The following is an 18,292-nucleotide window of genomic DNA, read 5'->3' as shown; positions in this document are numbered from 1 at the left end:
ACACCCTAAAGTGGTTGTAAACCCGAAATACAAAAAACACATAAAATAAAATAAAAAACCTGTAAGACTAACGCATAACGAGCTAGAATGCATCGAATACTAGTTCATTATGAAATACTTACCTTAGATCAAAGCTGTTGTAGCGGTCCTGCAGGCTTACCTGTAGGTACAAGTGGTGTAACTGGGTTTACAACCACTTTAAAGTGTATTTCCCACTTCTGTAGTAAAACTTCTGTTCAACTTGCCTTGTCGGACTTGATCAGCACCGCAGGCAATAGGCTGTGACCCTGATCAGTGAATCCCGACAGCCGGGAGGTCTCCCTGATGTCAGAATATGAAAAGACAGCAAGGAGGATTCTCATATCCACCTCGAATGTCTGGATGGTCAACTACAAAATAGGTAAGCTGCAATTTTTTATTTTTTTTGTATAATTAGTGAATGGAGACATGTAACAAATTTAAAGTATCACCCCTATTTGACTGCAAAGTGAAAATACACTTTAAATGTTAACAGTAAAACATAGCTCTCCTTGGTGAGGGGATTAAAGAGGAAAGTCTGACAAGAATTTGCCCAAAAACAAAAAAACAAAAACAACAACAACAACAACAACAACTTGCCAGTACAAGGAGTCCATCACCGTCTTCCTGTAACTCAAAGACTTCTCAGTCAGGCTCCCCTACTGAGCATGCTGGTTCTGTTGCCTCCTGGGATCTGTAGCCTGTATCCCAGGATGCTGCAGCCAGGAGCGCAGTTGGATTGCAAGGAATAAGGCAGTGGGAGCAAGTACCTTCTGGAAAAAAGTACTTGCCACTTTCGACTCCAAATGCGCGGGGGGGGGGGGCTAAGCGTTTGATTTTTTCATAGGAAAAATGTGGGTGAAGGTTCTTTAATCACTTAAGGGCCGCCTCCTGCACATATATGTCGTCAGAATGGCACGGCTGGGCACAAGCACGTACAGGTACGTCCTCTTTAAGTGCCCAGCCGGTCCGAAGCTCGGTGACCCGATCGCCGCTGGAGTCCCGCGATCGGTCCCCGGAGCTGAAGAACGGGGAGAGCTGTGTGTAAACACAGCTTCCCCGTTCTTCACTGTGGCGCCATCATCGATCGTGTGTTCCCTTATATAGAGGATCACAATCAATGACGTCACACCTACAGCCATACCCCCCTACAGTTAGAAACACAGATGAGGTCATACATAACCCCTTCAGTGCCCCCTTGTGGTTAACTCCCAAACTGCAATTGTCATTTTCACAATAAACAATGCATTTTAAATGCATTTTTTGCTGTGAAAATGACAATGGTCCCAAAAATGTGTCAAAATTGTCCGAAGTGTCCACCATAATGTCGCAGTCACGAAAATAAAAAGTCGCTGATCGCCACCATTAGTAGTAAAAAAAAAAAAAAAAATATTTTAAAAATGCAATAAAACTATCCCCTATTTTGTAAACGCTATAAATTTTAATCGCAAACCAACCGATAAATGTTTATTGCAATATTTTTTTTTATATATTTTTGGAGGACATTTGTTATAGCAAAAAGTTAAAAATATAGCATTTTTTTCTAAATTGTCGCTCTATTTTTGTTTATAGCGCAAAAAATAAAAAACCATAGAGGTGATCAAATACCACCAAAAGAAAGCTCTATTTGTGGGAAAAAAAGGACGCCAATTTTGTTTGGGAGCCACGTCGTACGACCGCGCAATTGTCTGTTAAAGTGACGCAGTGCCGAATCGCAAAAACTGGCCGGGTCCTTTAGCTGCCTAGGTCTTAAGTGGTTAAGCTTTGCCCAGAGATGAGTTTTAAAGCGAAGCTCCACCTTAAAGTGGAGTCCCGCTGATCGGAACCCTCCCCCCTCCGGTGTCACATTTGACACCTTTCAGGGGGGAGGGGGGTGCAGATACCGGTCTGAACACTTCCGGCCACACAGTTTCGGGCAGACTGCGGGCATTACGTCACCTCCCGCCCCCCTTTGTGTTCTGGGAACTCTCGGCTCCCAGTACACAGCGGGAGCCAATCGGCAGGCGTAGCGCAACTCGCGCATGCGCCGTAGGGAACCGGGCAGCGAAGCCGGAGCACTTCACTTCCTAGCTCCTTCACCGAAGATGGCGGCTGGGGGGGGGTTTAGTAGAGCGGCGATCGCTCGTCCTCGGCTGCGGACGGTGCTGGACTCCAGGACAGGCAAGTGTCCTAATATTAAAAGTCAGCAGCTGCAGTATTTGTAGCTGCTGGCTTTTAATATTTTTTTTTTTCAACGGACATCCGCTTTAAAGTACAGAGAAAAAGTACAGGGCTGCCACTGCTGACCTTCATCTTGAAATGTTACTTTCAAGGCTTGTATGCTGATCCTCTGGTTTCAAATAATCAATGGCATTTTTTTGTAAGTTTTGGATGGTGTAGGAAAAGAAGCCTTGTTTTTATGTAGGTTTTTATTGTGGTCTGTGCCCTTGCTATAGATATTAGATTTCTCTCTTTGTCCTGGTGACCATTTTTACTGGGACTGAAAGTGAGGGAAATTATAAAAAAACACAACCTGTAATCCCTTTAGGCTTGGTTCACATACAGTTAGGTCCACATATATATTTGGACACAGGCACAATTTTAGTTATTTTTTTCAGGTATTTACCAAAACATATTCAAGCTATAGTTATATAATGGATATGGGCTGAGAGTGCACACTCAGGTTTAGTTTCAGGGTGTGTACATCCAAATCGGAGGAAGAGTTTAGGAATTACACCTCCTAAGACTAGCCACCCCCCCCCCCCTTTTTTTCAAGGGACCAAAAGTAATTGGACAATTGAATCAAGAGCAGTTTCATGGCCAGGTGTGGACTACGCCATCGTTATTTCTTCATAAATTAAGCAAGTAAAAGGTCTGAAGTTGATTCAAGGGCCTGATTCACTCCTATGCAGGTTGCAGTTTTCATATTCCAGGTGCATTTTTCAATACACATATTTGATCCATTGAAGTCTATGGCAGTGTTTCTCAACTCCAGTCCTCAAGGCACCCCAACAGGTCATGTTTTCAGGACTTCCCTCAGATGAAACGGCTGTGGTAATTGTTAATGCAGTGAAACTGATCAAATCACCTGTGCAAAATAATGGAAAGCCTGAAACATGACCTGTTGGGGCGCCTTGAGGACTGGAGTTGAGAAACACTGGTCTAGGGAACCAAAAAAAAAAGTCCCTGGCCCTTTCCATAAAATACTGTAGTGCGTTTCTGAAAAACTGAAAACTCACAAAAAAATGCATAGATGTGAACCAGGCCTAAGTGTTGTATTTGCATTTGGAATCTATTGCTATGAACCTGCATAACGCGTTCAAAGCAGCTGCCCATGCAAGGCTTCAAAAACAAATCCACCAAGAAAATAGCAGCAACATTAGAAGTGGCCAAATCAACCGTTTGGTAAATTGAGAAAAGAAGAACGCACTGGTGAGCTCAGCAACATAAAAATGTCTGGATGTCCACGGAAGACAACAGTGGTTGATGATCGCAGGATCCTCTCTATGGTAAAGAAAAACCAATTCACAACATCCAGACAAGTGAAGGACACTCTCCAGGAGGTGGGAATATCATTGTCACAGTCTACAATCAAGAGAACACTTCATTAGAGCAAATACAGAGGGTTCACCACAAGGTGCAAACCATTTATAAGCCTGAAAAAAACCCCCAAAAAAACAGACCAGTTCTGGAAAATAATTGTTTGGTCCCACCCCCTACACCGGCTCCTCCTGTGATAGACCGAACTTCTGTGACATGTCAAACACAAATGAGGAGGAGGGAGGGGACTCAGGGAGGCCTCTGCAGTCTGCACTTGGATCGGCCACGGACACTGCAAGGACCGCTCACAGACAGGCTGTCACTGAAACCAGCACACTGAGCCATCGGCCCAACAGGAAACTCCCGGTAGTCCCGATGGCCAGTACATGCTTGGTAATGTCCATTGGTTCCAGACTTCAGGCAGTCATTGCCAGCAAAAAGTTCTCAATAAAATAAATGTTTTATTTAGGATTATATTCATTTGTCCAATTACATTTGAGCCCATGAAAATGGGGGACTGTGTTTAAAAATGGTTGCAGTTCCTAAAATTTGTACTTGAAATTTATGTTCAACCCCTTGAATTAAAGCTGAAAGTCAGCACTTCAAATTCATTTGGATTGTTTCGTTTTAATTTTATTCTGGTGGCATACAGAGCCAAAAGTATGAAAATTGTCCCTGTGTCCAAATATATATGGACCCAACTGTATATGCGAATTGGATAAGTTGGGACACAGATGGCAAAAAAATAAAAATAAAATAATGACAGGGGTTATAACCCTCCCTTACTCTATCCAAAATAAAAAAAATGTCTATAGTTCTACTTTAAAAGCAGACAATGAAATAAAGGCTGCCTTCTTTTTATTCCTTACTAGAATTGTACTCACCGAGAATCTCGGCCTGCTGTTTTATTCTTCGATGTTACCTCTTCCCCACATGAGCTGTCATCATCAGACTCTTCTGACTGTAGATCTTCCACCATAGATCGCAAAGGGCCTAGATCATAAAAGGATAGAAAACCAACACATGTAAAAGAATGAAAAAGCAAACGTCCCTGTGATTTTATTTCTTTGGTGGCGGTAGTAGTGGTGATCATCAAGACAGATCATTTAAAGAGTTTTTTTTTTTTTACAGTACATAGGAAGTGAAAAAAGCCTTAGTGCAGTCTTATAGAAAGTGTCCCATGCATATCAGGATATATAAAACGGTGATCATTCAAATGAATGGTAAAAAAAAGTAAGATTATTCAATCCCAGTGTTATTCCAGTGATTGTGGATAGCAGCCACGAGTATGCATGTGCAAATCACCACAATGTGATTATCAAAAAAAGGATAAATGCGCTTACCAGAAATCGTTAACTCAGATACCAGCGGTACTGTATTAAATAAGCTAATAGAAGCATATATCTCCAGAAGGATGATCCATAAGGCAACTTCCAGGGTCTCACACCCTAATGCTAAGGCCAGGTCATCACTCTTTCCTCCCTAGACCCCTTTCACACTAAAGACCTCCCTGCGCTAGCCGTAAAGCGCTGCTTGTATTAGCAGCACTTTGCCAGCGCTGTGCAGGCGGGACCAGGGGGGTCAACATGGGGTTAAAAGCGCCTGAACAACGCTTAAGCACCACCCCAATAACACTGCTTGCAGGACTTTTTTTCCATCCTGCAAGCGCACTGCCCCAGTGTGAAGCGCATCTATCCTCCTTCAGAGGTGGATAATCACATTGTGGTGATTTGCACTTGCATACTCATGGCTGCTATCCACAATCACTGGAATAGCACTGGGATTGAATAATCTGACTTTTTTCACCATTCATTTGAACTATCACTGTTTTATATATTCCGATATGCATGTGACAATTTCTTTAAGAATGCACTTAAAGTTATTAATATTTTGTAATATATGGTTTACATGACTGAATCACCGCTAGAACTATATTTTTCCTTATACACAATGGTGTGGTGCTATCAGCTTTAATTCCTGAGAGTAATAGTCTGGTATTCTTTGTAATAAAGCATCAAGAAAAGCACTTGTCAGCAGGAAGGGTGTGTATCCCAACCTCAAAATCTGCTTAGGTAAAACATTTTTTTTTTTTTTTAAAGGTAGAACATTAAACGTCCTAGTACTTGAGGTCTGTTCATTCAAGTTGTCCCTCTCTGACTAAAACACTGCAAAAACGCACGGTTATTCGGTCCTGCCACTAAAGTAAACAAAGGGGCAGAGTCAGTGGGTGATCCTGCCCCTTTATTTACTTTAGTGACAGGGCCGAATGATAGTTCCTTCTCGGCATTATAAATTAGAGGGGAAAAAATTACAATTTTACAATTACAAAATCACATTTAAAACCAGCAATGACATTGGCAAGTGAGGGAGCCTGTCTGTACACACAGCCCCCTTACTGTATATACTGCTCTTCTCCTCTTGCCCCTCTCCTTGCACACACTGCCCCCCCCCCACCCCAAAGTGGACCTGTCACTTTTATGCCATCACATAGGGGACTATGTGATCACAATAAAATCAGAAGTAAAAAAAAAAAAACACATGCAGGCATACATTCAAAAATGCAATCATTGGGACGACTACATAAAAAAATTGCATATTGTGCTACAAGTTGCATATCACCATGCAAGCCAGAATGAGATCAATAATTTAAGAGTCAGAGCTCATGGGTAACGCTACACTGATGTCCTGCAGGGGCTTTGAAAGTTTTGCGTATTGAAGTTTTTCACTGTTACACGGGTGCATGCAATTTTAATGCTCGACATGTTTGCAACTTCATCTTTTATATAGTACCAAAAAACTGGGTAAACTATTGTGTTCGTGTGCCCTAAAATTAACTTTGTATTTTTCACTGACATTTGGCCTTCTATAAACAGTTGTGCTAATAACTCCCCCAAACGTATTCTCTAGGGTGTATGCTTTCAGAAAATTGTTGGAATATTAAAATGATTGGTGGTTTTAAGTAATCTTCAGGACTAAATTTTCATGTAAACAAAACATTTGAAATTGAAAAAATGGCTCCGGGACTCGGATGTAAAAACTGATGTAAATTTATGAAAAACTAATGTAACTGATCAGTCATGTTTAAAAAAAAAAAAAACACGGAACTGATGAAACAAAGGGAGCCTAAGGGTCCTTTCACACAGGTGATCCGCTCAGCGGGCTCCGCTGATCCCTGCTGAGCAGGTGGGTGGCAGGTCTTTTTCTGATCACTGTGCAGAGCCGATCTTATCCAATCCGATCCTCCGGATAAATAGAAAATGGGGTCACCATTCGTCTGTAAAGGTGGACAGGATCAGATCGGATAGCAGCGGGAGGCAGCAGACATGTTACCGCTGACATCCGCCTCTCAATAGGGGTGAATGGAAGGTCCGATCAGGTCCTCCTAAAAAAGGGACAGGCGGACCTGATCGAACTTGCCCGTGTGAAAGGACCCTAGGGCCATTTATAAATAAAGTTGAAGTGATTAGTGATTCTCTTTCTAGTAAAATGAATCTGAGCAGCAACGGAAGGGAGCCCGATAAGGATGCGACTGCATGCAACCGGTTCCAGGCACAAAGTGAGAGGAATTTATGTTGTTCCCTCCACTGTGTGACGTCAGAAACTAAAAGCAACAAGGATTTTATTAAGTCTGTTTTTGGTCTCACGTGAGCAATCCATAAACAGCTTGTGAAAGCATCAGCTCAAACCAATCTTGGATTGAGCTGATGCTTTGGAGGCCTGAGGAGCGATCGGGGGTCTAATAGATCTCAGATCCTTCCATAAAGTGACGCCGTCCCCCTGTGCTCACGCGCAAAGGTGACTGTGTGCGTCGGTATTACCGCAAACATCAGAACGAGAGCAAGAAATAAAATTTGCCAGACCTGCCATGTAACTTTTTTTTTATATCAAATAATTTTTTTATTTTTTTTGTTATTGCTTATACCATGCTATGTAACTTTAAACTGGTAACTTGTAAAGGCCTTTAAAGTGTCTCTTATGGAGATTTTTTAAATACCATAGTGTGGTGCCGTTTCACAGCCATAAGCAATTGTAAAGGGTGACATGCTTGGTATCTATTTACTCAGCGTAACATCACCTTTTATATTCTACCAAACAATTGGGTATTATATTGTGTTTTTGTGCATTAAAATTAAAAAGTGTATTTTTTTCCACTTTCTTAAACACTGCCTTAGAAAAAAAAAGCCATGCAAATATTGTGCGACTTTGTAACACCTACTATCTATTTTATTCTCCAGGACTTCTGCTTAAAAATAAAAGTGTATATATAATATTTATTTATTTATTTAATATATATATATATATATATATATATATATATATATATATATATATATATATATATATATATATATATATATATATATATATATATATATATATATATATATATATATATATATACACATATACATATATATACACACACACAATATGTTTAGGGGTTCCAAGTAGTTTTAGTAGCAAAAAATATAACATTTTAAAATCAGTTCACCACACTACTACCACGCTCAAGGCTAATGCCGCGTACACACGACCGTTTTTTGGGTTGTAAAAAATGAAATTTTTAATGGTCTAGAAAAAACGATTTTTTTTTAACCCGATAGTTAAACCGGCCTTGCCTACGCACGATCGTGAAAAAAAAATGCTCTAGCAAAGCACGGTGACCTACAATACATACGACGGCACTATAAAGGAGAAGTTCCATTCGGGTGGCGCCACCCTTTGGGCTGCTTTTGCTGATTTCATGTTAGTAAAAGACCATTTGCGCTTTTCAGTCTGTTACAACGTGATAAATGTGCTTACTCCATTACGAACGCTAGTTTTACCAGAATGAGCGCTCCCCTCTCATAACTTGCTTTTGAGCATCCACTTTTTTTTTACGTCGTTAAAGCCCACACACGACCATTTTTTACGACGTTAACGTTGTGAAAAATTAGAGCATGTTCTAAATTTTTAATGCCCATTTTTTACATCGTGAGCCCACACACACAATCGTTTTTAAATTGCATAAAAAAAATTTATTTTTTTTACAACCCGAAAAACGGTTGTGTGTACCCAGCATAACACTTATTCTTCTGTTCCTGGCAATAGATGCATTCACTTCCCTTCAGGCCACTTCTTTATTCTATACATACACAAAACATGCCAGTTCTCAAAATTGGCCTCCAATTTTAATGCCATTTTAACGTGCACCAAGGGCTAGTGCATTTTAAAGAATCAGTGTCAGAGTGTAACGTAAGCATGGAAAAAACAGCTAAATATCCTCGTTAAGGTTCTATTCGTTAGGATCACTTTATGCGTTTTCAGGCAAAACGATGGAAAGCTTGCCAAAGAAAAAAACACTAGTCTGCCATTTGAAAACCTGGAACTTCAACATGTGAGGAACACGGATCACTCAGCATCTGCATAGGACTTTACTGGGGCCAGAGTGGTGGATTGAGGATTGGGCAGCTGCACATTGTATAGGCTCTGGAGCTGTAAAGTGCACCGGCTTTTTACTTTTGCTTTCCCTTTAGAGATTAAATGGATTTGATTCCCCAGAAAATAAAATAAATAAAGTACACTGCTTTCACTCTGTGCTGCTTTAGGCCTCATGTACACTGCTGCTGGTAAACGGGCGTTTAGGAACAGTTGGGCATTTTTTTTCAACTGCTCCTGAACTCTCCTCTATGTTATCTTATCAGTACATGTACACAGGGTCGTTTATAGACATTTATAGGCAGTTGAGTTTAGAAGCTTTCTGAAACCCCAAAAAATGCGTTCAAAAGCTGTGTTTAGAGGCATTTCAAGCGCCAAATGCTGCTAAATGCGGAAACTCACAGTGTTTCGTTTAGACGTTTTTAATTTTAACCAAAAAAAATACATTTTCTCTTATCGTCCATGGACGGACACAGCTCCTTAAATCTTGACAAGTGGGTTATGTTCCCTGTTTACAGGAGAGGACTAGGCAGAAACATGTTAGATAATTAAATACGTTACATTAACAGAGTTGAACAGTCCTGCCCAGGGGGCGGTCCCTCCAGACATAACCCTCCTCACTGCAGCATGCAGCCTCAGTTTTGTTCTGCCTAGCGCCCCGAGGAGAAATTTTATTTTATTTAGTTTTATTTTACCTTTTCTTGAAGAATCTTCTTTAAACTGTCGGCTGAGAGACAGGCTGGATAATATAGATCCTTGTAGTCTACTCAGTCCGACCAGAAAGCGTGGGCACACCTTTGCAAAGAGGCTGGGTCTGCCACGCCATACCCCATGACTCCTGGGGTGGCCCGTGAGCTTTGCTCCGAGGTCCACATATGACTGGGCTGTGGTGTTGTCTCACTCACAGTGGACCGGGCCGACAGCTACCTCCATTGCAGTTGTAGTTCTGTCAGGAATGCGTCAGCGAGTCCTCGCTCGGACGGGTAAGTACAGTCACTCCCGCTTTGGTGGGTTGTTACGGCTGGGCATTCCTGGGGTTCAGGGGTCCTCTTCTCCTCCCTTCCCTGCCCCTTTCCCTCTGCTGCATTACTAAAGCACGCTGTCTGGGGGGGGGGGGGCCTTTCTGAGGGGACTGTGTTGTCTGGCATTTCCCAACTCCCATTGGCGCCTATTTTGTCGTAGCCGCGGCATGTGCAGCTTACATTGCGGTTGGCCATTTTCCTGTGGCCGCTTTTTTAACGCTCGGCGGCCATCTTTGTGCAGTCCTGACCCCTAGTGCTGTTGCCTACAGTGCACACAGGTCGCTGCAGACGCCGCACAGTTCCTCCACGGTTCTTTTTCTCTCCACATGCCGTGTGCTGAGTGTGGTCGGCAGCGCTGGGCAGTCTCCTCCTAAGGTGAGTCCCCTGGGTACCCCTGGTCAGCGCAGCAAGTGGGTAAGATGCCCTGAATAGGGCCCTAGGAGCGTCAGTTCTTTGTAAAGACAGGTGTGCATACACTTACATCTATTACATGTAAATGTCTTTAATATTTGGAGTCAGTATCTGGTCCTTCCTCAACATGCTGGTGGTAGCAGCAGGTGTTAGCACCTGGGATTCCCACAGAGACTTGTTAGCCCTGGACACTTTTGTGCCAGGGTGGGGGCGGACTGCAGACGGGCGGGGGTTAAAAGAGTGCCCCCTTCCCCCGTTATCCCCTGGGGAATGCTTGGTTATGGAGCCACGGACCAGGTACCTGGGTCAGTGCAGGATAAGGCATTTATGGGTGCGCTTCTCACTGCTGCAAGGGACTCTCCTAAGCTGGATAGTGAAGCTGGGTTTCCGCCAAGGGCTCGGTCTTTTTTGGATCACACAAATCAGACCGCTCTGTGTAGGTTATTTCCTTCTGTGCCCTTCTTTGATCATTTCTAGGATGCGGAATGAGAAAAGCCGCAAGGGCTTTTGTAGTCCCTCACCGCCGGACGGTTCAGTGCCCCTTTGAGGAGAGCCCTTTCAAGAGGTGGGCTTCTTCTCCGGTGGTGGACCCTCCGGGTGTCATGTATAGGTTACCACTCTCCCTATTGCGGGAACCCCGCTTGTATGGATCTGACTGATAGAAGATCCGAAGCACTGGCCCCTTCCATGTTTACAATGCTGGGGTCTGACTTGCGGCCTATTGTGGCCACTACTCTGGGGTCTCGGTCACTCACTGAGTGAGCATTTTGCACCAGACAGTGAAGGAGCACCGACTCTCTCCCGAAGTTACTAGGCTAGCGGACCTGCTGGTTCAGGGCCTCGTATAGGTCTGTGATGCTTCATTGAATGCTGCACCCTGGTTATAAAGGGCTTCTGTTTCAGAGATGGTTTTATGCACACAGTGGTGTAGTGGTTAACTCCATTACTTGGCAGCAAGAGAGTCATTGATTCGATTCCAGACACTGACACCAATCTGCCTGGAGCTTGTATTGTCACTCCCTGTGTCTGCGTGGGTTTCCTCCGGGTACTCTGGTTTCCTCCCACCCTCCAAATACATAATATACATACACACTATGTGTATGAATTATTAAAGGGCAACCCTCCCAGGCCGACAAAGACTCAGCTAGGGGACTAATTCGTCCCGGGGTGCGTAAGCCGATCAGGCCGGCACACAAACCCTGCCAATGTATGTAGCCTTCCCTCCCTGCTCTAGGTGGGGGGGCGGCTTACAGGTTCACAATTCAGGGAACCTCCCTGCTCTCTGACCAGTGGGTCTGCGAGGTGGTCTTCAGGTGCGCCACCTAGTCAGAGTCTATCTAAGTTGGTGACGGAGATCCCCGACTCTTCAGTCCGGGAAGTTGTTTCTTCCTTCCAGTGGTCGGCGTTTACGACGGACGCCAGCCTCACGGGTTGTGGGGGCACATGGGGGGTCCAGTCGGCCCTGAGTAGATTGACTTGCATGGACCTACGCGGCCACACCTCCCTGAATGTGCCCGCTCTCGTCTGATCTCGGTAGCTACCCAGGGTCTGGCCTGGTTAGTATCTGGGTGGGAGGCTGCCTGGTTGCTGTGGACCATGTCTACCGTTCATTGTCCTACTATTTGGGCGATCAGGCTATGCTTCTCCTTGTGTCCGAGGAGGTTGCAAGGTCGCCTGATCTGGATTCAGCCGGACAATGCCACGCCCGTGGCTTCAGTCTACCATCAGGTATACCGGCAGGCGGACTACTGGAGTCGCCAGATGCTGGACCAGGGTGACTGGTATTTGTGCTTGGAGGTGTTTTTCGGCTCCCCCACAGGGCAGGAGAGATTATAGCTCAGGGGTAGACTGCCTGCCCTGCATGCATTTGACTCTGGGTTCAAGCCCAGGAAGGTCTGCGTTGTCACGTGGCCAGGGCTCGCCGTGGGCTTCTCCGCTCATGGATCTCCTGGCCGCTCGTCTCCACCGCAAGGGTGTTGAAGTTAGTGGCCAGGTCTAGTGCTCTGGTACAGACGCGTCAGTCGCGCTGGTGGCCCGGTGGGGTCTGTATCGGCGGCTTTATGCCGTTCCTCCATTGTTGTTACTTCCTCGGCTGCTCCATAGAGTGGAGGCTGAGGGGATCCCGATGGCTCCAGATTGGCCTTCTTGGTACGCCGATTTCGGGTGCCTCATAGCGGAGGTACTCTGGCTGTCGCCAGGGCAGGAGGTCCCTCTGTCTCGAGGTCCCATACTTCCTCCTGTTGTACAGTCACTAACTTGCTTAACATGGCTATTGGTAGCCAGACTTTAAGAAACCGGGGGGGTCTGTCCGACTCGGTCATCTCAACCATGCTGAGGACACGGTAGTCTTCTTCCGGAGGATCTACCGTTGCACCCGGCAGGCCTACATCACTAAGTGTGAAGAGATGAAGTGACGTCCACGGACGTACTCGGTGGCCAGGGTCCTGCTTTTTTTACAGCTTGGAGTGGATCTCAAAATTGCTTTAAGCACCGTTTGGGGGCAGATTTCAGACTTGGCTGTGTTCTTTCAGTGGCCTTTTTGCGGCCCGTTCCCTGGTGGGTACCTCTTTGTGCAGGGGGTTTGTCATATACTTTCCCCTCTTGGCCCATCTCTTCCCCAATGAGTTTTGACTCTGGTGCTCTCGGTTCTTCAGGAACCTTCCTTTTGGAAACATCAGAGAGATTTTCTCTTGACACTATCTCAGAAGGTGGGCCCTTTAGTGGCCTTTACCGCCGTTAGAGGGGCCTCTGAGTTGGCGGTCTTGTAAGCCGCCATGCTTGATCCTCCATAAGGATTAGGTGGTGGTGCGCCTGCGACCCTCCCTTCTTCCGAAGGTGGTTTTGGCCTTTCTCCTGAATAAGGGCATTGTTATTTCATGTCCTCGGGCCGGCGCATCCTACGGAGGTTGCTTTTCATACTTTAGGTGTGGTACGCCCTTTGCGGGTGTACCTGCCTGCTACGGCTCCGTTTTGGAGATCTGACCCTCTTTTGTGTCGGTGTCTAGTCCACAAAAGGGCCTGGCGGTCTCGTCGACCACCCTTTCTCGGTGGATCAGGCAGACTGTCATACAGGCCTATGCTCTTAGGGGGCGGGCCCCCCTTTTCCAGTCGCAACATTTTCGACCAGAGCAATTGGTGCCTCCTGTTTTTTTTCCGACATCATGCGTCAGTCTCACAGGTGTGCGAGGCGGCGACTTGCTCGTCTGTTTGCACTTTTTCCAAAATGTACATGGTTGCTGTGAGTGCATCTTCTGATGCTTCTTTCGGTCGCTAGTTTTTCCAGGCGGCTGTTTAAAGTTGCACCTCCTCCGTTGAGGAGCTCTGCTTGTTTTGGGGTGAAGTTAAAATTGGTTTTACTGATATATTTCCCACCCCTCGATTTTGACACTAATTGGGGAAGTTCCACTTGTCAAGATTTAAGGAGCTGTGTCCGTCCATGGACGATAAGAGAAAATAGTATTTTTTTGCACTCACCGTAAAATCCTTTTCTCTGAGTCCATGGACGGACACAGCACCCACCCCTCCTTTTTAGGTTTGTACTGCTTGTTACGAGGGTTATGTCTGGAGGGACCTCCCCCTGGGCGGGGCTGTTCAACTCAGATAATTAAATACATGTTACATTAACAAACATGTTTCTGCCTAGTCCTCCCCGGGAACATAACCCACTTGTCAAGATTTAAGGAGCTGTGTCCGTCCATGGACTCAGAGAAAAGGATTTTTACGGCGAGTACAAAAAATCCTATTTTTTTTCAAACTCTTCTAGATGCAAACGCGGATAAACGGTCGTTTTTTAGATGCCGGTTTTTAGCTGTCAAGTTAATTCATTCAGAAGAGGTTGAACAATGTCCTGTGTACATGAAGCCTTATAGGGACAGTGCATGCAAAAAAAAAAAGCCAAAAAGGGGATATTTTAAAACAGTAAGTTTACATTTGCATGGGTGACTTAGGCTCCATTCACACTAATGCGTTTTTGACGCATTTTGCATCTTACAGAAATGCAGGGAAATTTAACATGTTTTCCTATAGAACATGTTCACATCAATGCTTTTTTGTGCCTCTGCGTTTTTGGAGTTCCATGTTTTTGCCGCAATTTTCGTTTTTTTTTGTACCTGTTTATAGCTGGTTGTTAATCACTTAACCCCCGGACCTTATTGCTGGTCAAAGACCAGGCCAGTTTTTGAGATTCGGCACTGCGCCGCTTTAACAGACAATTGCGCGGTCGTGCGACAAGGCTCCCAAACAAAATTGCCGTCCTTTTTTCCCAAAAATAGAGCTTTCTTTTGGTGGTATTTGATCACCTCTGCGGTTTTTAGTTTTTGCGCTATAAACAAAAATAAAGCTACAATTTTTTAAAAAAAATAATATTTTTTACTTTTTGCTATAATAAATATCCCCCAAAAATCTATATAACAACATTTTTTTCCCTCAGTTTAGGCCGATACGTATTCGTCTACATATCTTTCGTAAAAAAAAAAAAAAAATCGCAATAAGCGTTTATTGATTGGTTTGCGCAAAAGTTATATTGTTTACAAAATAGGGGATAGTTTTATGGCATTTTTCTTAATATTTTTTTTTTACTAGTCAGCGATTTTTAATCGGTACTGCGACATTATGGCGGACACTTCGGACACATCTTTGGGACCATTGGCATTTTTATAGCGATCAGTGCTATAAAAATGCATTGATTACTATAAAAAATGCCACTGGCAGTGAAGGGGTTAACACTAGGGGGCGAGGAAGGGGTTAATCATATTCCCTGGGTGTGTTCTAACTGAAGGGGGGGGGTGGGACCGACATGGGAAAATTACAAATTGCTGTTCATACATTGTATAAACAGACGATAAGTCATTTCCCTCCCTGACAGGACCGGGAGCTGTGTGTTTACACACACAGCTCCCGGTTCTCGCTCTGTAAGGAGCAATCGCGGGTGCCCGGCGGTGATCGCGACCGCCGGGCATGCGCGTCTGGGGGCAAGCGTGCGCACCCCTATTGGCTGCTCGGCGAGGTGACGTATAGCTACGTGCTCTCGCCCAGCAGAGCCGACCTGCCGCCGTATAACTGCGGCAGCTGGTCGGCAAGCAGTTAAAGAAAATGTAAAAAAAAAAAAGAAAAAAGCAAATCGCTGTAAAATCGTGTGTCGAAAAACGCAGCAAGCACTGCAAAAACGCTCAAAAGCAACATGCATAGGTGTGAATCGAGCCTTAGCGCCGGTGCAACTAATAGCAGCAGTAATCTTCTGTTTCTGCAACCAGTGAGCGGCTTAGCTGCAGTCGCCGAGCCCTGTACACATCAATGACAGGTCGGCAGCAGCCACTGCCATCTGTGGCTGTCCGCTTAGCCAGTGATGATCGCTGCTGGTTGCACTTCTAAGGAAACAAAAGAGATTCTACGGCACATGACTGTGCTGAAATAAACACCTGTATTGTTAAACTCCAGAGAATGCATATTTATTACAGGTATTTCTATAGCACTGACAATTTTTGCAAAGCTTTACAACTGTACGTTCACATCGGTCCTTGACCTTAAGAAGCTTACAATCTAAGGTCTCTACCTTACATGCACACATATACTATGGCCAATTTGGACAAGAGCCACATAACCTACTAGCATGTCTTTGGATGTATCCATATGCCTTTTCACAGACAGCTAGTTACTGTACATAAAAAAGGAATGGTAAGCCCATATTTTTTTTTTACAAATGATCTGGATAGGTCATTAGAGATTTTATAAATGCATGCTTACCTTGGCTGTGGTTTTGGGAAGGTTCAAAGTCGGACTCAGAGCTGGAGTCTGAGGTGGAGCTGCTGTTTGATGGGCTAGATGGGATGGACTACATACATACACGAATTAGGAAGACAAGGGTGGAAATGACAACAAAAAAAAAGAACAAATTAATGTGGTAAAATAAGGCAACCCAGATTCTAAACGAATATATTATAAACACATATTTGCATATAAATGAGATAAGCATAGTAGCAAATTTTAAAGGAACATTATTCTACCAAATACTGGTGTTTCAGTTCGAAGGTTTGTTTGAAATGGCACTTTAAGAGGATTTCCTATGTAATTGCAGGTACGATTCCATTCCCCTAAAGAGGAGTTTCAGTCGGTAAAAAAAAATATAAAAATTTAAATCAGCAGCTGCAAATCCTGTAGCTGCTGACTTTTAATAAAATTACACTTACCTGTCCAGGGATCCAGTGCCATCATTACCCGGGCTATCTTTTTACTAGCCTTTAGGTTCCCGATGCCAACATGACTGTGGGCAACCATCTGTGCTGCTTGCTGCTTCACACATAGCTGCCTGCTGCACTTTCTGAATGGCCTCAGGGGAGAGGGGGAGAAAAACTTCCACTCAGATCGCAAAGTGGGAGCAAGTACCTGTCAAAACTAGGTACCCGCTTCCATCCAAAGAAATGCATGCCAAATGTGGCAGGGGAGGAGGACTTAAAGTGGAACTCCCCCATCTGGATGGAGTTCCGCTTTAAGCACCAGAATCTGCCAATAAAGTCCTACACACAAACAGTTGTCTCAGACGCCTGTTCTGGCTTGGGATATACAAAAGGGAAGGAGAAATGTGCTACATACACCTCCAATGCCGACTTAGCGGGGGGGGGGGGGGGGACAGTGATCAAAGTTTTTTAACCAGTCTAAAAACCTACTCTCAAGGAGGCCACAGATTTTCTTTCCTGCAACCTCAGGTTGCTTGATTTTGACTGTGACTGACAGTGCTGATGGCAGAATCCCTACCACTGAACTATTTATTCTCCCGGCAGGAGAATACAGTGATTATTGCTAATGGCTTTAGCCGCTGGCAATAATCAAATGCCAAAAATCCGACATGCTGGTTGTACCCAAGTTGATTGATCCACTTGGGTCCATTCAGCCTGCCCATGTTCAAATCTCGGCTGGCTTATACTGAACCGGCCGAGATTCGAACCATCTATGGACGGCATTGGACTAAAGGTTTCTGCACGTAAATCGTAAACAAATAGCTGGACTGAGTGATTGCCAATACTTGTCTATAGGCACTTTAACATATGTGGAAGAAACTAAGCAAAGCACAAAGGAAACACTCTTAAGCAGCCCATAGATTAGTCATTCCCTTTTTAGTAAAAAATGTACTAGTTTGACCCATCCATGAATTCGAAGTAGATGAGGGAATCCTCCTACATGGCTAGCTTTACTTTCTGTTTAGCTTACACACTAACACTCAAAAAAGCAAAAAGTTCAAAAGTGGACAGTAACGGACCAATATAAATATTCAGCTAGTCATCACAATAACAATCTAACTGCTTTGTATACAAAATAATTTTCATACACATTTTTCTGGACATTAGAAAGAACTATTCCGAAGCAAAACTTTTGTTTTCCCAGGCAGTGGGGCAGTGCCCGCACTGCATGGGTTAACTGCTCGTGAGCGGAGATAAACTTCCCTAATCTGCCAATCCTTCAAGCGCAACACCTGTCCCCACTGCTCCTGTCCTCCCGGAGTCTAGCGGTCTTGTGAATGACATGGTGTGTGGCTTTCCAGAGGATCAGGGAACTATAGCTTTTCCTTTTGCTCCTGGATAAAACGAGCAGTTAACACATGCAATGTGCCCCACTGCATGGGAAAAAAAGATTAAAAATTGCCTGGAGATCTTCTTTAAGGATTTTATTTTGGTAGATTGTTTTAGGAAATGCCCTGCGTGTATTTTTATTATAAGCAGTCAACCTTACAAAAAAAAAAAGTTTTAAAAATGCAGTCTATACAATTTTGGTTTCCAAAGTATATAGGTTTTTAACTCTGCATCGAATGGTACTAAACTTCCCTGAAACCTTAAAATATCTTAATAAAACCACTCAATACAGCCGTTGCAAAAAGTTTTGAGAATGACAAAAATATTAATTTTCAGTTTGCT

At 44.1% G+C, this 18,292-nt stretch overlaps 1 protein-coding gene across 4 annotated transcripts in view; it reads right to left on the bottom strand.

Moving 5' to 3' along the window:
- The window catches only part of MLLT1 (MLLT1 super elongation complex subunit), a 98,067-nt gene that overhangs the window by 56,038 nt on the left and 23,737 nt on the right, over positions 1-18,292 (bottom strand). For all 4 annotated transcript variants that reach the window (XM_040327208.1, XM_040327189.1, XM_040327198.1 and 1 more), the window contains 2 exons: positions 16,131-16,218; positions 4,422-4,530 (listed from right to left, as the gene is read on the bottom strand). In XM_040327208.1, the coding sequence (XP_040183142.1) occupies positions 4,422-4,530; positions 16,131-16,218 (197 nt within the window). The remainder of the gene's footprint in view (positions 1-4,421; positions 4,531-16,130; positions 16,219-18,292) is intronic.

Source organism: Rana temporaria, chromosome 1 (assembly GCF_905171775.1).
Source record: "Rana temporaria chromosome 1, aRanTem1.1, whole genome shotgun sequence".
Classification (NCBI taxonomy): domain Eukaryota; kingdom Metazoa; phylum Chordata; class Amphibia; order Anura; family Ranidae; genus Rana; species Rana temporaria.
Note: the sequence above shows the minus strand (reverse complement) of the source record. Positions and strands in the feature narration are given on the sequence as shown.